This window comes from Amblyomma maculatum, chromosome 6 (assembly GCF_055883805.1).
Source record: "Amblyomma maculatum isolate TAMU_Amacu chromosome 6, ASM5588380v1, whole genome shotgun sequence".
Classification (NCBI taxonomy): Eukaryota; Metazoa; Arthropoda; class Arachnida; order Ixodida; family Ixodidae; genus Amblyomma; species Amblyomma maculatum.
Window position 1 is genome coordinate 139541709 of NC_139349.1, and position 22657 is coordinate 139564365.

The 22657-nt window shown below is 44.4% G+C and overlaps 1 protein-coding gene across 1 annotated transcript; it reads left to right on the top strand.

The window, feature by feature from the left end:
- Positions 1 to 1443: 1443 nt before the first annotated feature.
- On the top strand, positions 1444 to 19438 carry LOC146186878 (uncharacterized). The gene is made up of 2 exons (XM_084608132.1): positions 1444 to 1725; positions 18319 to 19438. Exons 1-2 carry the CDS (start codon positions 1444 to 1446, stop codon positions 18652 to 18654), a joined length of 618 nt encoding a protein of 205 aa, XP_084464258.1. The 3' UTR covers positions 18655 to 19438.
- The last annotated feature ends 3219 nt before the right edge of the window (positions 19439 to 22657 follow it).

The following is a 22657-nucleotide window of genomic DNA, read 5'->3' on the forward strand; positions in this document are numbered from 1 at the left end:
GCCAACTACATATCGAATCTCTGCGAAAAGTTATCCCGTGTTGCTTCACATTGCTACAATGTCAGCAGTATTTCGATATGCCACTCTAAGAACATTATACATCTCTATATTTCACAGTCACCTGTCTTATTGCGGTGAACCTTGGAGCCATACCTATCGGACATATTTAGAACTACTTTTCAAAATTAAAAAAAGAGCAATTCGATTCATATCATCTACTAGTTACCGTGCCCATACGACGTCTCTCTTCAAGAAACTACCCCTTCATCTTATAACTCAGCATAAACTGCGATAATTGTGCACCGTTCGATCACCAGCAACTATCATTTACCCTCATCTCACTTTGGCTCTTCGCGATACAGATCATGAAGCGCAGCAAAAAGCAATTTTCTCATCCCAATTAGCAAAAATGTGTACGTCAAAAGAACTCTCCTGTCTGTAGTGACTAAAATATGGAATGAAATTCTAATAGCAATAAAGCAAAATATCAACTTCTCTGCACTCATAAAATCGTACTATTTCAATAGGTTCTGACCCTTTTACTCCTATAAAATTGTGCCAATTGTGCTGTCTGCTAATTAAGTTTTGCTAAGCATTATGTGCATGGATCCCAACTAGCCTGCAAGTATGGATCCAGATACCTCTTGTAATGTTGCTTGTGTTTATTTTGTTGTGATTGAATAATCAATGAAATTAAATTAAAGTGCTTAAGGCGTATTTACTATCCTTAGATCAAATATCCGCGACTTCAAGTACAGCAGAGTACTGGGCACTGTTTTAGGCAGACCTAGCTTTCAAAAAGCAACAGCGGTTGTAGCTTGCACCTTGAGAACCCAGAAAAAAAATAGAGCAACCAAATTCAAGGATCAGCCGTATATAAATCTTACAAAGAAAGACCCCAGTGTCCCCACGCATACCGCATTTTTTGTTGTTGCTCTGCACCTGCCAGCGAAAGGAACGCGCGCCTTTATGCACACTGTTCCTAATTAAGGGTAGCTACTTCATCTTGTCGTTTGTTATATATACCCAAGTATTTAACAAAACCAAATTGTTGTGATAAGATGGAACCATGTAGCAAATAAATGTAAAAAGGGATGGATTTGCGAATGCTGGCTGGAATCAGCAGATTCTTGGAATAAACTTAATTTTGAATTCGGCAAAGGTTTATTGAAGTATGATAATAATGCCGACGTCGTTCCCCGAGCGGCAGTTTATTTTATTCACTTAGCTATTTTTCCTTCATTATACTGCCCGTGCCATCTTCAATTATTCCGAAACATTACCCACCGACATTTATTTATAAATTTTAATGTACGTGCGGTGCAAAAATATTTGGTTGTGTCAGCACCAAACCCATGGCCGATCCCCCACTGTGGGTATATACCATGTCTTCTGAAGGAAAAAGACAAAGATGGGTCTGATGAGCTGACCACGAAGGCCGCCATGACTCGCCTGGAGAGGCGGCCCAAAGATGATTCGCCGCTTTCCGCGGTAGCCGGTGGTAGCGCCTGCACCACGCAAGACGGCTCCGACAACGTGGAGGACTCGTCCAGCATGAGCGAGTCGGGCGTGTGCCGCATCTGCTTCAACGGCTCCCAAGATGGCAGCCTGCTGTCGCCTTGCAACTGTCGAGGCACTATCGGGCTCGTTCATGGGAAGTGCCTCGAGCAGTGGCTGCTACACTGCAAAAGTGACGAGTGCAACATTTGTTGCCATAAATTCAAGGTAACAAATCGCTTTACTCCCTTGCACTTCGCCGACAGATGACCCCAGGGCAAACACAGGACTGTGCAATTGGCCTTGTCTGGGAGTGCCGATATTCCTAGATCCTTATCTCCTTCACCCGCTCTGTTCAGAACGTGTCAGCTTTAGCGTCGGACAACAGCGGTCAGGATATGAGGCAAAATAATCTGCCGTCGTTTTCCTTATTTTCTAGGCAGAGAAAGTAATCATATTAGTCGCAGGCAATGATACGACCTAAGCATGCCACGCCGTTTCCTTTCCGGTGGAGCAAGCCCCAAAGCTACACTCAGGGCTAGTATCCTAGACGAGGTGACGGCTAATGCTAAACGTTGGGATGCATGAAAGAGAGATAGAGGTGTGGAATGGCGCGCTCTTCTGAATGCTGTAAGAAACTATTTGATCAAGTTATTAGCTCACCGTCGGTTAGGCATGAACCAAGACATCAGATTTTAGGGGCGAATACTCTACTTGAAACTTTTGGATAAGTAGGGGCAACGTTTTATCTAATAACAGAAATTTCATTTGCCTCGTTAGCAGACAATATCGGCATGTAGATAGACCTGCACCGCCAAGACTCAGCAGGACAGCGTACTGTACATTGGGTCTATGAATGTGATTTAAAGATAGCTTTGGTGTAAGGGCTGCGGTCCTTTGATACTGCTGCTGCTCTTTCACCATCCTGAATAACATGGAAATTCTTGTCATGACTTAGTTAATGTTACATGATAAGTATGAAGATCCAGGTAGAACGAAAGGAAGAAGATTGTTTGCACGGTATGAAAAAGAACTGAGCAAGAGTAAATGGGGGTAAATGGGGTAAGCCTCAGTTCGCAGATGAGCCAACGTTTCGACAAGTGGACTTGTCTTCGTCTGGGTAATGCGATCATCACTGGCGGGGGTTTAAATACGTTTTTGCTTCCGAAGAAGAAGCGCTGGGGAGGGAAAAGTGGGTGTGAAGGAGTGGGGAGGAGAGGATGGGTGAGAAGAAAGTGGGTCATGAAGTGAAAGAAAAAAAAATCTTCAGTATGTACTTGTCAGCCTTGAACCAGGGATTCTATCGCCTGCAAAAGAAGTAAAAGCGGCAGTACCGGGAAAAACTACAATGCCGGGTAGGTTATTAGTCACCACTTAAGCCGGTTTGGTGCAGATACACCTTACAAAAGGACAGGCTATGCAAAGGGCCCTGATAAGGCATATATCTAGGGGAACAATTCGTAAAAGGAGGAGGTAGGGGGAAGTACAAAGTCACAGGATAATAACCGCACAGCGAACCACTACTGACAAAAAAAATAATAATCTTAATTACCTATCTCAACCTGGAACCAGAGATCCTGTGACCTACAAAAGAAGTAAAAGCGGCAGTACCAGGAAAAAAGCCACAGTACCGGGTAGATGATTAGTCATCACTTAGGCGGGTTTGGTGCAGATACACCTCACAATGCGAAGGGCCCTGATAAGGCATATATCTAAGCGGGACAATTCTTAAAACTTTCTGCAAAGGGGTGAGGGGTGGTGTGGGGGAGAAGTACAAAGTCACAGGATAGTAACCGCACAGGGAACCGCAACTAACATGAAAAAAAAGAAATAAAAAATAATAATAAAAAATGTTTGAGGACAAATTCAAGCAACAAGTGATAAGGAGGAAATGTGTTTAAAGGAAGGTGTAAGGTTATGCTATTGCGGAAAGGAATAGAGTGTACATGCGTTGTGAATAAACTGTACAATTAACGCTATGTGAGATTCTTTTCCCGAATAGTTATGATGGAGAGGGAATATACCTATGGGATTCTAACGTTCCCTTAGATATATTTATTCCTGCCGGTTCCAATGTTCTAAATTTATGAATTAGATATGCCTCTCTATATTTTCTGTCCCTTGCAGATTTAAAGCCTGACTGCAGAATATATAATTTAATTTTTTCGAACTTATGGTCTTTCTGATTGAAATGCTGGAAAACTGCTTTCGGGAGGTTTTTGCCTACGTCTGCCAGAAGTCCATTAAGCTGTATGTTAATTGGTTGTCCTGTCTCTCCGATGTACTGTTTATGGCAGAAGGAGCATTCTAGAAGGTAGATAACGTTTGAAGATGTGCAGTTAAAGCCTGATTTTATGTGAAAAGTGAAATCGCTTGTATTGCTTTTAACCGTGGTGTCTTTTTGTATATGACTGCACGTCTTACATCTAGGTCGAGAGCAAGAGCGTTGTGTTGGATTGTTTTTGTCGAGTTTAGAATGTACTAGAATAACTCTGAGATTTGCGTTACGTTTGTATGTTAACCTTGGTTCCTCCGGAAATATTTTCTTGAGGCGTTCATTACACATTAGCATGGAATGGTATTTCCGCACAATATTGCTTATGTTTGAAAGGGCATTGAAGTATTTAGTTACAAGAGAAGGCTGGCGTTCAGTGTTGGCCTTTGGTCATTTCGTGAGCACATCGTTGCGGTTTAAAGTGCTTGCTTTTTCGAGGGCCGTATTAAGGGAGTCACCGGGGTAGTTTCTCTGGATTAGTGTTGCTTTCAATGAATGTAGTTCGTTTAGGTAGTCATTATCATGGCTACGTATATTTCTAAGCCGTGTCGCCTGTCCTACAAATATTCCTTGCTTACAATGTCTCGTATGATGACTCGTAATGTCTAGGTATTGTTGCTTATCCGTTGGCTTTCTGTACCAAAAATTTTATGTTTTCCATTTTCCACTGACACCGTGGTGTCGAGAAAGTCGACTTTTAATTGCGACGACTGGCAAGTGAAGTTAATGCTAGTGTGATGATTATTAAAATGCGAGACGAACGACTGAATTGATTCTTATCCATGCTGCCATATCATGAAAATATCGTCAATATAGCGAAGGTATATAAATGGCTTTTCCGGGAATAAATTTAGTATATTGGATTCTAGAACTCCCATGAATATATTCCCGTATGTCGGCGCGAATGGAGTACCCATGCTGGTGCCCAATATCTGCAAATAATAGGATGAATCGAACTCGACATAATTTAAAGTTAGGACTAGTTTAAGGAGCGAGAGATAAACTTCAGAGGCATGCGGATTGTGGTCGTTGACTAATTCTTCAGAGAGGGCGTTGATACCTTTATTGATAGGAATAATAGTGTAGAGTGCCGCGACGTCAAGTGTCACAAGTATACAATCATCTGCATGATTGGTGGTGTTATTAATATGCTCAATAATTCGGAGAAAGTGAGGTGTGTGCTGCACAAACGAAGAAAGCTGGGTCGGGAGGTCTGCTAGGTGGTGATTTAGGAATATTGAGAGGTTTTCTGTGGGCGTATTATTGTTAGAAACAATCGGTATTCCTGGTACGTCTATGGTAAAAAATGTTTCTGCGGAAACCTTATGGATCTTGGGCCGTAGGTAAAAAAGACCTGCTTGTTTGTTTGACCGCTGAAGGAATTTATGATCCATCTCAGTAATTAGTTGCCTGGTTAAAAGATCTGTTATTTTATTCAGGATGACTTCACTGAATTCCTCTGTCGGGTCGGTATTTAACTTTTCGTAGTGGCAAGAGTTCTTAAGCTGTCTATCTGCCTCATTTTTGTAATTTTCAATAGGGAGAATCACTATGCTACCACCTTTGTCTGCAGGCTTGTTAACTAAGTCACTTCTAGAAGCTAGGTTGTCAAGAGTTGTTCTTTCAGTTAGAGAGAGGTTTTATGGCTTTCGAGCTAGCTTTGTTTTTTCAATAATTTTTTTTAGACAGATTTAATGTATAGGTCTAGTTCGGGGCTGCGCTCTGCATCAGGAAACCATGTACTGGAGGCTCTGAGTAGGTTAGAAGCTTCCGGCACATTGTTTGGATTTTCAGCGAAGAATTCCTTAATACGCATTCTTCTTGCGAATTCATTTATATCTCGGTGAAGTTCATATTCATTAAAGCTGTTATTCGTTGGGCAGAAAGTCAGGCTTCGCCTTAGAATTTGTTTATCATTATAGTTTAGAGATTTAGAAATGTCAATGATGTTGCTATCATCTGTGTCCTGTCTAGTAGGTGATATCCGTCGTTGTTGTGAAACTGCAGGAGGTATTCCTCGCTGCCAATGTGTGTCATTATCTACCGACTGCTGATCCCTTCTGAATTTACGCTGTTTTTTAACCTGAAGTTTTTGTTCTTTCCTTTTCACGAATTCTTTTAGTACTTGATGCTCGTCCGCGGTTAGCGCTAGTTTGGCCATTTGGTCGTTAAGTTCATCGACTTTTTCCTGACAGTGCTGTTTTAAAATGGCTATCAAAGCTAATGACGCGTCATCTAAAATATTATTCCAGCGAATGAATAGTTCAGGGTGAAGTGTGCCGAGAGCACACTTTACATTTATCTGAAGTTTTTTCAGTACCATTGCTTTCGTGTAATAATGTTCGTAAGTATCTAAATGCGATATGTAGTTACTGCGCTTAGCGGCTAATTTCCTGGCAACAAGAAAAGGGCGACGTTTATGCTGGGCGATTTCGGCTCTAAGAGCGAGTCATTTCTTGTTGTTCCAAGTGGACCTCCTGACATGCGTTACGTGTTTGGTTGTAGCTGGCTTAGGGCTGGTGTTCGTGATGAAGTCCACTTCGGTGTCCGCCTGGCAGCTGGTGTTTCTCCCAGAATGAGTGGGTGTATGTGTGAAGAAACTGCGGTATGTCTTCGGGTCTGTGCGCGTGTGTTGTTCCACTGGGGCTGGTTCCACGGACTCCGTTTGTGTGCACATGTCGCGGGTACTGACAATGGGAGGTCGTGGGCGTTCCGGTTCGTTGTCAGTTTTGTGTGTGTTCAGTTGATCCGTGCTGGCCAGAGGGGTTCGCGTGATAGGTTCACATGGCTGCGTCCACTTAAATGAGGTCCTGATTCTATACTTGATCATGTTTGCCATTAGTCGGACGCCTCCAAAGTTGGGGTGTAGTCCTTCTCTGGCCAGGTGTGCCAGAGATGGACTACAGCGTAGTGGATGACATCTACGTGTTCATGACTGAGTTCCATGTCAAGAAAGAAGTGGTTAACTTTAGATGCGCTCTCTGCGTGTGCTGCTAGGGCGCATGACTGGTACATGTACATTTGGTGCTTGTTTGTGAGCCTAAGTAGGATGGTCGTCAGTGTGAGTCTTGCGTCTGGTTTGTTGGAATGAACATCGTGTATGAGCGTTTGCATGGCTTGAATCGTCTGTTCTCCGGTGCTGTGTTTCAATTCGTTAGTACCGCAATGAATGATGAAATGGGTGATGTACCGTGGTGCTATGAGTTTCCTTATGTCATCAGTCTTGGCGCCGCTTTGAAACCTAATGTAAGGCGCGTGTTCTCCAGAAGGGAAGTGAGTGTGAATGTACTTGTACTGACTGTCACCGATAAGGGCTACGTGTGCCAGTGAAAGAAGAGGAGGCTGCTTACCTTGTTCCGTCGTCACCTTCCGTTGTTGAGGATTCAGGTAGAACGAAAGGAAGACGATGGTTTGCACGGTATGAAAAAGAACTGAACAAGGGTAAATGCCATATAAATACCATAATTTTGCATAAACTAATTTCCACCTTAATTTTGTATGTATCATTACATCTTAAGCCTGGATGCTACTGCACGTGTTGTAACGCCATATGACTGATAATTGCGCTATGTGACAGCATTGCACTATGTGAAACAATTAATGAGGGGCGTACACCTTCGTACGACGTCATGTCATCGTTTGGGACCCCGACCTCCGGTGACAGTCCGCGGGGAAATTCCGAAGACACCTTTTGAGTCTCGTGAGACATATAAGGCTCTAGCCTCAATAAGCACCCCTCAACTACGATGTCTCTCATAGCCTTAGTTGCTTTGGGACTTTAAACGCAACCCAACCAATCTAATAAATAAGCGCGTCGACAAACCGGAGTTCACCGCGCGACAAATCGTATATATCGCGGTATTTGATCAATACGCGTTTAGGTGAAAAACACGTATCTTTTTCTTTCCTCATTGCTTTGTGGCCAGCACGCTGAGTCAGCAATGTACTGTGGAGCACCCAGGGAACCGGGACAGTATTTCAGTGCCAATGATGAAGTCCCTCGAATCCACAAGACGTGATAAAATTGCAGGCTCTGCGTTTGCGGAAGATGTAGACACATTGCAAAAACCAATTGCCCAGGGAAGTCCTGCTGGCAACTATATAGCAGAGGAAAGTAAAAAAATCTACGCTAATCGAGTCAAGTTCATGAGGACTGCCATTTTATATTAAACTATCAAGATGCAGACAATCATTCACCTTGGAAATATGGTTTGCATGTGCCAGAAGCGATGATCTGCTACTTTTCAGTCTTATGCAGGGACAGTGTTGCATAGATTTGGAAACACCAAGAGTTGTGCAGTATTTCACAATGGTACCGCAAAAAAAACTCATAAATTGACGCTGGAGTTTGCGAGGACTGGCAAGGTAGTTGTAGTCGACAGCAGTGTCTTGCGTTTAGTCTTCTTCATGGTTAGAACATATACGGAGTTTTATGGCGCAAAAACAACTGCGGCTATGATGCGCATAGTTAGAAATATCACAATCAGAAATATCAATTTGAATAAATATATTCTTTTATCAATAATAAGAAAAAACATACATCAGCCTTTCAGTGCACCCTTAACCACAATCCCCTTGGATCTGTTCATGAGCATAAGTACCTTGGTGTGGCCCTAACTTCTGACTTCAGATGGTACAATAATGTTAACAACATCACGTCAACCGTATTACAACAGCTATTCTTTATTACCAGGCGCGTTAAACTGGCACCATCTGAAACAAAGTTACTTGCAAAGAGAACACTTATTAGACCGGTACTAGATTACGCTAATAAGGTTTGTTCCCCATTTACTAAACAGTCCTTTAAAAAACTGAGGCGTTACAAAGGAAGTCACTAAGATTAATATAATGTTACGTATATGCCATCGAAGAGGACGACGATAGAAAATAGAGTGAGTGATGACGAAGCTGAAGAAACCGTTGGGACTTGCCTGAACACTTGCTGTCTTCAGCTCTACTGTGCTTTGAACAGTTGCCCATCACCTGCTGTGGTTTCCTGTGCTAGCCATCTGCCCCGTATCATCTTAGTGTGGGGCATTACGAAATTTCGCCCTTACTTGTTTGGCCGCCCGTTCTCCGTCATCACCGACCACCACGCCTTATGTTGGCTTTCTACGCTGAAGGACCCTACTGGTCGTCTGGTGCGTTCGGCGCTGCGTCTTCACGAATGCACTTTTTCTGTCGTTCACAAGTCCGGCTGGCTACACACTGATGCCGATTGCCTGTTCCGTAACCCGGTAGATCCGCCGCCGGAAAGCTAGTGTGATGATACCTGTGTGCTGTCCATCTCTGACCTTTTAAACATTCGTCATGAGCAGCGTTTAGATCCCAAGCTTTGCGCCATTATCAAACGCCTCAGCACTGATCACCCTGACGCCACTCTTGCTTTGTTTGTGCTCCTCAACGGCGCTTTATATCGGCGGTATATGCGACCAGATGGCGCTGAGCTTCTGCTCGTAGTACCCGAACACCTGCGTGCCACCGTTCTTCAGCAGCGGCATGACGCGCCCACAGCGGGTCATCTTGGCGTATCTCGTAATTACGACAGCGTCCGCCGGCGCTTCTTTTGGCCAGGCCTCTACCGCTCTGTTCGTCGTTACGTGGCTTCTTGTGAAAGGTGCCAGCGGCGGGAGAAGCCCTCGGTTGTGCCTGCTGGATCCCTACAACCGATCGACATCCCAATAGACCCATTTTACCGAGTTGGCCTTGATCTCCTCGGCCCTTTTCCTCTGTCTGCTTCAGGGAATAAATGAATTGCGGTGGCTACGGAATATACCACGCGCTATGCCGTTACACGAGCGATACCCACCAGATGTGCAACTGATGTGGCTGCGTTTCTCCTCCACGACGTTATCTTGCTTCACGGTGCTCCACGCCAGCTGCTCACTGACCATGGCCGTTGCTTTCTTGCTCGAGTAGTCGAAGAAAATCTCCGATACTGCTCTATTAAGCACTACTTCACCACCGCTTACCATCCACAAACGAACGGCCTCACCGAACGCCTGAATCGCACACTCACGGACATGCTGTCAATGTATGTATCGGCTGATCACTGTGACTGGGATATTACTTTACCGTTTGTTACGTTTGCATATAATTCCTCCCGTCACGACACAATGGGCTACTCGCCCTACTATCTCCTGTTCGGCCGTGACACCTCTCTTGCGTTTTACAGCGTACTGCCTCACACCACTGATGCAAGCTCCTGTGTTCAAGACGCCATATACAGAGCTGACGCCGCTCGTGTTGTTGCTCGCCGCCGACTGACTTCTTCCCAGAACTCCCAAAAACGGCGCCATGATTCTCGACATCGCGATGTCCACTACTCTCCGGACTCGCTCGTCTTGCTCTGGACTCCCGCTCGTAGAATTGGGCACTGTGAGAAGCTCTTGCCGCGGTACACAGGCCCCTACCGTGTTTTACGGCCAGTCACTTCTGTGACATACGAAGTGCACCCACGCCAACAGTTCGATATGCCACGTTCAGAAATCGTTCATGTCGCTCGCATGAAGCCCTACCACTCCAGCTTTAGTTCCTCGACGTAGTACGCACCGGGGCGGTGCTTTTCGTGGCGGGGTAATGTTACGTATATGCCACTGAAGAGGACGACGATAGAAAATAGAGTGAGAGACGACGAAGCTGAAGAAACCGTTGGGACTTGCCTGAACACTTGCTGTGTTCTGCTCTGCTGTGCTGTGAACACTTGCTCATCACCTGCTGTGGTTTCCTCTGCTAGCCTTCTGCCCCGTATCAATATAATAAACACTCCATTACAGATTCGCCAACACAATTACTCAAACGGGCAGACCTTCTAACTTTGGAAAACAGAGCTTATCTTACAAAACTTATAATCATACAGCAGGGCCCGTATTCCGAGTTTGCGTCGTTATCGAAGTGTCGCTATCTCACGTGACCTCGAGTCATCTGATCCGTCGAAACGCCGGAACCGGGTGTTGCCACTGCGGTACCGGAAGAGGTGGAAATATCATGTTTCGGCGTTTGCACCAATCGGATGACTCGAAGTCGAGGAGATAGCTACACTTTCGATAACGACGCAAACTCGGAATACGGGCCCAGGTACTACACAGTCAACTAAAACTGCCTATTACTAAGTATATGCCGACGTCGTCGAACAGACTAATCTGTTATAACCTTACATATACATTAGACAAAGTTTCATTTCATACTGATATCTCAAATACTCATTTTTTGCAAGGGCAACACGAGAATGGAACATATTACACACGCCCATTACTAGCAGCCCGTCCTTACCTGCGTTTAGTTCCCTTATTGCAGATGAACTATACGCATCGTCGTAAAATTGTATTCCTTATTTTCATACTTCCTTGTTCTTTTGATATTTTCATTCGCCTGTTTGTGCCCGATTCATGTTTTGAACTCATTGTAGTCGATTGTTTTTCCTTTTTTAGTATTTTGTAGCTTTATTAGGCCTTGACTGTCAATTAGAACTAATACTGATTCCGTCACTGACTCTGCGACTGAAAGTTTTCGTGTCATATGCCTTTTTTACTATTTGTTATCATCCATATTCGTGTAATTAATCTATACCCATTTTTTCTATTGTTGTATGCTGTATTTAACACTGTACATCATGTAATAATATGTATGCTTTTAAGCTTTAGTGTACATATACTGACTGTCCTTCCTTTTACAATCCCTGATGGAATTCTCAGCATGAAAAAAATGCACAGAAGAGGGGCATATGACACCTGTACTCATTAGTGATAAACTGAAACTCGAGCACCATATTGACACTCCGTTCTGAAAAACCGACTTGACAGCGACGGGGTTTACAAAGCAACTAGTTAAGGCTGAAGCGCCTGCTTTGTTGCCCCAGAAGGCTGCATTACTTGCTGAGAGAAAAAACATGCAGAGGCAATGGAGATATAATTTTGCCTAAAATATCGGGGACACATAACCTTTGCCTTAAGCGGAAGTCGTGGAAGGTAATTGGCTCCAACCTCTGATTCTCACCGAGGTTCCTTGTTTCCGCGCATGGGGTGTCAGCTTTCTTATTTGAGAGTAACTTCTGTCTCTCGTACCTCATTCTTCTTAGCACGCACTCCTAAGCCCCCTTGTTAATCTGCTGTTGGTCATAATGGGCCACATGACAAGCAGATAAAAAACATCTTTAACCAGGTCGTTCTAACATTCCTGAACACGCAGAAGCGCGCTTTACTGGTTGTCCAAAAGCCTATGAAAGTTGAACCATAGTCCACGACTCTCTCAAATGTGCGACCCCAGCATTCAGCTCCTTATTTTCAGACAGCAAAAGGTATTCTTACGTCCCAAAACCCATCGATGAATTAGCGCTCGGCATTATCAACTGTAAAACTACCACCTGCTAGAACCATGCTTGCAATGTTTTGCTCCCAGCGCCGGAGGCGCATTGGCTGCATAACAGGACCTTTGACGCTCTCGAGTTAAAGATATTACTAATGAAACCTTGCTCACCTCTGGAAGGTTAAACATTTCTAGGGGTGCACGACAAAGGCGGCGGCCAGAAATTTAAGAAGATTAGGGAGGTCATGCAATCTCATTGGGAGGGCTAAAATCGTACCAACACAAGTCGAAGATATGCGCCGTGAAGGGACACTGAGGACCGCTATAGACCCAGTATTATGTTAGCGAAATCCGATCGCACGATATTACTTGCTCTTGTTAACGCTTGTCTGACACCAATTGACGCACTTATTGCTGAAATATTTCGATTTGAAACAGGAAATGTTTTTTCCCACTGTTTCTTCCAAGAAGAACAAAGTAAGTTGTTTTTTTTTCTTCGGAATATTGAGTTGCAATTACTGCAACCATGCATCACTGTCCGGCAAGGTCATCGAAGGACACCAGATCTACCTCAGGTTTCCACATACAATGCTTCATGCAGGAACACGGCAGATATATTTCTCTGACGACAGTACATAGCACTGCCCAAAATGCCCAGGGTTGCTTTTAAATCTGCTTATATACCGAAATGAACAGGAATTTCGAATTCAATTAAGTTCCTTCATAAGTTCTGCGTTTCGTTGCTTACTACTGTTGCTTAGTTGGAGTTTTTATTGATCGAATCGGACGAAGTCAAACTTTGAAGGTCAAGGGATGAAATTCTAATGCTTATTCTAGCAGCTCAAGAGTGCCGTCCGCAGAAACCGTGGCGAGAAAATGTCCAATCCACCTGTCTATTACAAAAAAAAGTAAGAAGCATGTGTCCACCGGGAATCGAACCTCGACCCCTCGGATCCCCCAGTCAAGTGCTTTTACCAACTCAGCCGCGCCTGAGATTGCGGGAGGCACCTCGTAATTCTCCTTATTTAACGTGAGGATGACAGTCGCCATGATGATGGCTCTGCAATTAATGATAATGATAATAATTATATTGTAGCGACGATAATGGCGATACATTTAGTTTACAATGATAACGAGAGCAAACCCGATGCACAATGTGCCGCAAAAACGCTCAGGCTTTCATATTTATACAGTTAGATTCTACAGTGCTCTTTGAATTTTTCGGGAGGCGCGAGCCATCCAAATTTTAAAATCGTTCTTGTGTTGGCCACGCTAAAATTAGGCTGAGCACTAATGTTAGCCAAATTCCAACAAAGTCAGATTTCGGGGGTTCAGGGAGGCAAAATTTCACTGTTGGGTTATCCCAATTTGGTGGTGACCCCTGAATTCTTATTACAAGATTTACGTTAGACATCACTTTTCCAATTCTCCAGTCCAATTCTGTGGAAATCAAATTTTTGGGCTTCAAGAGGCCAAATTCCTGGGGTAGGCCATTCAAATTTGGAGGCCACCATCAGGTTGATCACAACTGAATTAGATTGGATACGAAATTTGGTCAAATTAGCTGGTTATTTGTGGGTAATCGCTACGTTCACAGCTCTCATTCACAGCTCATTTTGTTCATTTTTTAATTAGGCAATACTTTATATGCCTCACTAGCTCATATATTTATTCCTATTGTATAAATAGCTCGTTAATCAATTCTCATATAATTTGCCTACGCAATCGATGACTGACAGTTTAAATTTGGAGGCCACCATCGGGTTGATCACAACTGAATTAGATTGGATACCAAATTTGGTCAAATTAGCTGGTTATTTGTGGATAATCGCTACGTTCACAGCTCTCATTCACAGCTCATTTTGTTCATTTTTTAATTAGGCAATACTTTATATGCCTCACTAGCTCATATATTTATTCCTATTGTATAAATAGCTCGTTAATCAATTCTCATATAATTTGCCTACGCAATCGATGACTGACAGTTTTACGGATGATTTTGTCGACTGGCCGTGTCCACGCCACCCAGGAGCCAAGGAATGTTTTAGCATTAAAATACCATGGACTTGGTGCCATCGAAATTCTCGTTCCAACGCCTCATTTATTCCATCACCCTTGGCTATCACTTCTTCGAGCTTGTTTCAAAGTAATATCATTTGAAAGATGAAAGTTATTATCAGCACTCGCGGGTATGCGTCTGAATTTAGACACATATTCTCTCTCCGACGTGCACCGCGGAGCGCAAACGCGCCCGCACCGCTCCAATGCCCTCACAGAGACACGGGCAGACGGGCGAGGGCGCCCTAGAGGCTGCTTCTGTTTCTAGATGAAGCTTCTGGCGAAGTGGCATGACTAATAAAAGTATTGAAGAAATTTTTTGCATCGGGTTTTCTTGTTCACTAATAATAATTGGTTCACATGAAGGGAAGGGAATATCTGTCGCATTGTTTCTGCAGAAAGCTAAATCTCACCATAAGAGAAGGGACGAAGGTGAGAGGGAAAGTCGCACATTGCATAGCACACGGATGTCTCTTCGATTTTACCCCATCAAAACGCAGCCGTCCGATGTCATTCCTACTCACTGCAGCCCTTACTGCTCACAGCCAAGCATGTTTACTCATTTCGAGTCAGTTGCGATCATTACAAGTCGTTTACTCTACTGGTCTTTCCGTAGTCGTGCTCAGTCATGCCTATTCATTGTAGTCATTACCACTCATAGCTAAGCATGTTTACTCATTTCCAGTCAGATGCGTCATTACAAGTCGTCGTTTGACACATTGGTGGTCGTTACGTTGTCATGCTGAGCTATGACAAGCCATGCCCAGTCATTGTAGCCATTACCGCTCATAGCTTTGCATGTTTACTCATTTCCAATCAGTTCTGGTCATTACAAGTTTTCGCTTGACATACTGGTCGTTTCATAGTCATTTTGGTCCTTTTACTACGAGAGCAATACTGTGCTGGTCGGAACCGTTCTTCAGCGTGGCCTGTGCTCCGTCGTGCCGCTCGGCCTCACTGCTGGCGCCCCGTCACCATTGCAACACCGTTGCCGTAGCAACGCAATCACGTTCGCTCGCTCTTGCGCTCACTCCACAGGCAAACGATCAGACTGCCTTGGAAGTGTTCTCTACTGGTATCCTTGGGCGCAACGAAGAGTAGTTAGCTCTCGTGATCGAGGACATCAAAAAAGAAAAGGACTCCTCATTCGTCCAAGCTATGGAAGAGCGGTTTTACTGGGACTTATGTTCGCAACAACCAAAGTCAACCACACATTGTGCCAAAAGTTTGGACTTGGTATTATATAGAGTTACACAGGAAAATATACGCCATCAACAAAGTAGAACACAAGACACACTTCACTGATCACAAGAGCGTATTCATTGGAATAAATAAAGTAACTACATAAGATGCACTATGGCTTTGTCTACGTCGAAAAACCAAGCTAAGCCAAACATTGATCTCGCAAATATTTAGCTTAACTGGAGTTAAACCGCAGCTATCTTTATGGTCACTTTATTAATAATTATCAATTTCCATCAATCGTTGTCATTACTGATTTCTCTCCTCACATATCGTTATTAGCAAGTTACATATCAGCGCACAGACTGGATGCACAGATACTATCCACAGTTTCCACGCACAACTGCCGCACAACGCTCACACACAACTCTCGCACACGGGATTTCTTTCCATAACCCTATAAATGCTTTCGCCTTAAAGACCATTCGTGACATTATTGTTACTATCATGATGTACCGCAATCCTAAAACAGCCTCAAAAGAGACTGTCAGTATGTTTGGAAAAAAAATGAAATTATCGAGAACACTGCAGAATTTGCACTGGAGAAATGCGTAAGCCTGAGCATTGCTACGTTATCCGCGAGATGTGTCAGCGGGATACCGCAAGTGACATATATGCGACTTTCCTTTCCTGTAAACCAATTATGTTGTTGTTGTAAGAAGGAAGAAGGAAAAGAAAATGCACGGGCCTGCTACGGACTCTGTAGCTGAGCCTCTTCCGCTGCCTCGTGCGGACAGAAAAGGAAATAGAGAAGAAATGAAAAAATTGCCCACGATTACGATACTACCTAAAGCAAAATTTGAGCGCAGCACATCAGCTGTTTCAACTTTTCGATAGATTGAGGCAAAGAGTTTGAGCAAGACTTGTATAGACAATTAAAGACAACCTGTGTTTAATTTTTCACACGTATTTCATTAAGAAACACTCCACTAACAGTTCTTGGCTGCCATGAAAGAAGCTTTGCGGTCAGAGAAATGAAGTAAGCAACGCGTGGGCCCATAGGAACGTTGCGCGACGAAGAGATAGCAGCGACTGACTGATGCCACTGATGCTGCAGCGAGTGAAGCAAGTTAGACTGACTGATGCCGCTGATGCTGCTAGCGAGTGAAGCGAGTTATAACGGGATGCACTGTGATCTGCTGATGGCGAGCCGGCGTTTCAGCAACCGGAGAGCACCCTTGCCGCCACGCAAGAAGAGGGGGCGACCCCTCCTCCTCTTTCTGCATGGCGGTGACCAGTAGGTCGTGGCGGTGACAGTGTTTCTCTTTCCCCTTTCACTCCCGCCTTCCTCCCTTCCCGTACGGTGCGGTTGAGGAGTCCACAAAAAACGAGCGAGACAGTTACCGCGCCTTTTCCTTCCTATAAATCAATAAATCATCTACGCAGGTAACGCCCCGCCGGGGTGGTGCAATGGTAAGACGCCCGACTACTGCGCTGGAGTACCCGGGTTCGAACCCGACCTCGGCGGCTGGGTTTCGATGGCGGCGAAACGAAGAGGCGTCCGTGCGCTGTGCGATGTCAGCGCACGTTAAAGATCCCCAGGTGGTCGAAATTACTCCGTACCCCTCCACTACGGCTCCTCTTTCTCTCTATCCACTTTCACTCCCATCTTCCTCCCTTCCCTTACGGCGCGGTTGCGGTGTCCACAAAAAACAAGTGAGGTACAGTTACCGCGCCTTTCCCTTCCTATAAATAAAATAAAAAAAATCAAACTCTACGCAGTTAACGCCCCGCCGGGGTGGTGCAATGGTAAGACGCCCGACTACTGCGCTGGAGTACCCGGGTTCGAGCCCGACCTCGGCGGCTGCGTTTCGATGGAGGCGAAATGAAGAGCCGTCCGTGCGCTGTGCGATGTCAGCGCACGTTAAAGATCCCCAGGTGGTCGAAATTACTCCGTAGACCTCCACTACGGCCCCTCTTTCTCACTTTCCACTTTCACTCCCACCTTCCTCCCTTCCCTTACGGCGCGGTTGAGGTGTCCACAGAAAACAAGTGAGACAGTTACCGTGCCTCTCCCTTCTTATAAATCGATCAGTTTTTTTGCGCAGTTAACGCAGTCACGTTGTCTTGACTCGCTAGCGGCGGCAGCGGCATCAGTCAGTAGCTGCTAGCATTGCTTCCGGCGACCCTGAAGCAGGTGAATATCAATGTTTAACTCCGTAGAATACAGAAGCTAACGAGCAGCTGTTGTTGAATAATTTCTGCATCACTTACAGCCTCCAGGCGCTCAGCTGGAGCATCCGATTTCTAGAGCACATCTGCGGCTCTTCGGTAACATATTCCGCAAGACCACAAAGAGAACCATTTGTTGGCCGCTGTACACCTTTGCACCGGCATTCTCTCGCTGCTCACAGGCAGCCTGGTAGAGAACAAAAGATAGTCGCTGCTTTTAGAAGAACGCTTTATTTATAAGGAGATTATTTTACTTCAGCATGAATGCTTAGTGCGAGACGTCCTCGTCAATTTCAACGCATTATACCCATTGTCATCCTTATAAGCCTTCGTTTGCCAACTGCAGAATGAACACTACTCCAAAATCCCTTCACTGACCCTCTCTTAAGCAATCTGTGACCATTTTACTTTCACAAAGTGCCTAATTTTGTACATCCATCTTACCCTCTGCCGTCCTTTACAGTTTTCTTTTTTTATGGAATCCAGTCTATTATCACATGGCGGACATCAGCACTCTTGCCATCGCGTTACGTGTCTATTTCTTGTTGACCTCACCTATTAATAACACGCGTCTGTTCCCGGCACACTTTGGTCATATTTAATTTCATCACGTCACTTCTATCATTTACCTACCTTGTGCCCTCAATTAAAGTCTAACCATTTCCGTTCCTTCCACACGGTCGCGTACAGATAGTTAAGGTGCACCTTCAAAAGCGTTACTTCCGCATCGCTATAAAGATGACGTCCCAACCACTGTCACAATTTTGCAGGTGAAGCGAGCCCCTAGAAGTATCATGGACTGGCTACGTGACCCGAGCAGCAAGGTGGACGAGTTGGACACCCTGATAGATGTGTGGCTGTCCATCTTCAGCACTGTAGCGCCAGCGGTGTACGCCAGGTTGTCCGCAGTGTTCAACAGTGACATAGCGCCGGTGCTTGGCTGCTTGCTAATCGGAGTCACCGTTGTGCTCTCCGGCGCCGCCATCTACTTCGCGGTGCGCCACTTCCGCAAGGAGCACCAAAATAACTTTGGTGCCCCCATGGAGCTCCCAGCTGGCGAACCCGAGGACGCCGATTTGGTGGACACTATGGACATATCACCATAACCTCCACCGCATTTCGTGGGCCTTTCATTTCAATGTCGCCCGCCCCGAACAGTACGATCACCGCACATACCCCCGCCGTCATAATGATTGCCATGTCGCAGCACGGCTTTCAGGGCACAGCTCGTCCCATCTCGTGGGGTTCATCGCAATCAGGAATACGTTCTGGAGTTAGTGCGTGGAAAGCGAGGACATTGGAGCATATCTAGACAAGCAGCAACACACAGACGTGTCGCTGTTGCGCTTATGACCCGAGTTTGTGTCGATCTATTAAGGGCTCTGCGTATCTCCAAAATGCACACCAACACTTAGCGCTACTGTTTAGGAACTATCCCGAACCTTCAGATTCTTCTTTCAAAGCATGCCACGCTTGGAAACAAGTTTGGTTTATAAACTGCTAGATTTGTGATTACTCTCCCGAAATTCCAGGCAATCACGCCTCGACACATCGAATAAGGCGTAGGCGGCCACATTTTCTACAACTGACTCGTTGTATGCTGCCCACATTACGCGGGCGATAAACACTGGGCAGCGATGGTGTCTGTGAGGGGGGCGGAAGGTGATACTGATGTTTCCATAGCGACGGTAAATACCTTGATCACGTGCTATTCCTGGACTCCTCACGAACAAACTTAGAACCCATAACTCAGTAATTGCCCTGAGAAATCAATGCTTCCTTACCGCAACATAACTATGGCTTTCCGCTTCTTCAAAAGATTATCACTTTAGGTTCCTGTTCTAAGTGTCACCAGGTGAATAAAATTGACGAGCTCTACAAAAAACACACATGGCGCAGTTATATTTCAACTCACTCAACAGTGAGCAGGGAACACTCATCTGCAATCCAGCATAACAAACAGAAAATCGTTGGGTATTGCTCATCTCATATTTTTTTTTTATGCTCATCAGCCTTTGACAAAAGACGGCCCTACCAGTATTATTGATTTCGATTTCATTTGAAAGCGCATATAATACTATTAGTACGGCCGGGGAATTCCTTCAGACACCAAACTAACAAGGCTGGTTCACACGACGTTTTTATCCACCATGAATAAGCGCAAGTTTATCCTAATTTTTACAAAAAGCACGATTCAACCGCGGCTCAACAAGATAAATTGGTTCACAGGAAGGGAAAGGCGCAGTAACTGTCACACTTGCTCTGTGGACACCCGAACCGCGCCGTAAGGGAAGGGAGGAGGGTGGGAATGAAAGTGGAAAGAGAGAAAGAGGAGCCGTAGTGGAGGGCTACGGAGTAATTTCGACCACCTGGGGATCTTTAACGTGCGCTGACATCGCACAGCACACGACGCCTCTTCGTTTCGCCTCCATCGAAACGCAGCCGCCGCGGTCGGGTTCGAACCCGGGAACTCCGGCACAGTAGTCGGGCGTCTTACCACTGCACCACCCCGGCGGGGCAAGGCTCAACAAGATCATTTTGGAATTTTCAGTAGCACAGTTCAGGAGCTCACCGGCTAGAGGAGCCGGCTAGAAAAGAACTTTGTTATCATAGTTCGAAGTGGGTTCACAGTTTGTGAGCACAAACTTAAAATTCGAGGCTTTGACAGCCGGCCTTTATATATTGAGAACAATTACAGTGTGCTCTGTAGTATATGTAAGACCACAGACTAATATAACTCCTTATGAATTAGAACGGCCTTTAAAGATGAGCTTTATTGGGTAGTTGGAGATTTTGGCACAACCTCTTTCATTTGCGTGGAGAGGGGGGGGGGACGGAAGAGCTAACATAAGAGTCCTGAGTAAAGAGGATTTCAGCCTTAGCTACAATATTCACTAGATACTGCTCACGCACTCTCCAAGTTCAAGAAAAATAAGCTGTCTAAATTTATCTTTGACTTGAACTTTCATATTGCCTAATTTCAAATTGGATTTTTAGACAACCGACATGGCAGTCAGTATTTACATCTACTGATCACCTGAACATATCTATCGGAAACTCTCACAACAAAACAGCAGCGATGGAACTTCGTTTACTGACTGAGTTTTTAAATGAGAAACTACTTTAGAGAAAGAAATCCAAAATTTTAACGCTACCAGAATCGGTGAGCAGTTCAAGATTTCATTTTATGACTGCCGCGCAACTAGCAGTCCCGCAATCATAAGATCCCGCGCTGCAGAAATGCAAAATCTGGTATACAGGAGACGAAAATCAAGCGAAAAAAACAAAACAATAATGTTGGGGTATGCTTCACAGTTCTCGCGAAGAAGAACGTCGTAAATAGAGGAATTTCCGCTTGCATATTCTGTTTGGTGCTGATGCTGCGCAATGTGAATAATAATAATAATAATAATAATAATAATAATAATAATAATAATAATAATAATAATAATAATAATAATAATAATAATAATAATAATAATAATAATAATTGGTTTACAGGAAGGGAAAGGCGCAGTATCTGTCACACTTGCTGTGTGAACACCTGAACCGCGCCGTAAGGGAAGGGATGAAGGTGGGAGTGAAAGTGGAAAGAGAGAAAGGGGAGCCGTAGGGGAGGGATACGGAGTAATTTCGACCACGTGGGGACCTTTAACGTGCGCTGACATCGCACAGCACACGGACGTCACTTCGTTTCGCCTCCATCGAAACGCAGCCGTTGTGGTCGGGTTCGAATCCGGGAACTCCGGAAACTAGTCGGGCGTCTTACCACTGCACCACCCTGGCGGGGCAATGAAAGAAAAGCAGAAATGAAATTTTCTCTTCTCTCTTTGATTGTGCATTTTCTCATTGCATGCTTAATTATACTCGCACTATAGTTATAGGTCCAGAGGTTATAGGTCCTCAACAATTCGACGTCAGTGTTAGGATGGAGGCTAAAATTTCTTTGTAATGCCGTTACGTCGCCTCTTGGGTTTCCTTTATGTTGTTAGCTTTTTATCTATTTTTTTTTTGTGTCGTGTCTTCTGCTGTCCGTGAACTTGTGTTTTTGGAACCACCTGCCACAGTGGAATAGCAATCACAGAGTCGGTGGTTTTCCTTTCCTTCCTTTTAAAAACAGCGCTACAAAACGCTGTAAATAAATAGAAGGGCACACATTCTGCTGTGTGTGACCAGGATTTTTTCTTTACCGTGCTTCTTTTTCAGATCACCCTGTATGGAATCCTACGAACTCGTACAATCGGCCGTTTTTCTTCAGATGTTTTTTCGCACGCCATCTTTTTTGAGTATGCTATTCCACACTTATTTCCCTGCTTTCTGCTACGAGCGAGCGCCCGCTTAAAACAATGTTTTTATTCATGCATTCGAAACCTTCTTTTGCCTTCCACGTTAATTCGAGGTATACTTCGCAAGGCTCAGGTACATGCTGAATCCTGTAAGTTATTTATATTTTATATTTTATATTTATATTTATATTTTATATTTTTTATATGTCACAAATCATAGTGATCTCCTTCAGTTTGATTTTTATTCTTCCATGGATCCAAAAGCCGTGTCATTTTTTGTGTCCTGTAGTCGTTTCGTGTCCCTCCAAAAAAATTATAGAAATTCGTTTTCTGTGCGATGTCTATGTCACCTTCCAATTTACTTTCTTTTCGCGCTATTTTTATTGTCTCCAGCAATAGTAAAGCCAACTCTATTACTCACAAGCCTAATATTATTTCATAAATGTTTCTCTGTAAGGTGCACCAGTTTTACTCTTGCCTTTCCTTCACCGAAGTTTTAAAATAAATATATATTACTTTTTATTATTATAATTTTGTTTCTTCATTTTTCTACCAAATCCGCGCAGTATTATCTGCCTTCATGCTTCTCTTCACCAACAATACCACAACTTTTTTCATTGCGCTCCGCTGATCTTCCTACACCCCTCGATCACTGGACACTTCCTCAGAGTTGGCGCCGCTATTATGCGCCTGGAAAACAGCAAGAATGATGTACATTTTATATACATCACTGCCCCAGTTCTTTTTTCCTCTAGCTCCTTCTTTCCTTCCCCGCGCTGTCTACTCTTAGTATCTTTCATTTCCGCCTACCGTAACTCAGGTG

What these genes read in the sequence shown, in the direction of transcription:
- LOC146186878 (XM_084608132.1), top strand. Translation starts at nt 1,444, where the DNA reads ATGACTCGCCTGGAGAGGCGGCCCAAAGATGATTCGCCGCTTTCCGCG. An exon ending in TTTGTTGCCATAAATTCAAG is followed by an intron (nt 1,726 to 18,318) that starts GTAACAAATCGC and finishes ACAATTTTGCAG; the next exon opens with GTGAAGCGAGCCCCTAGAAG.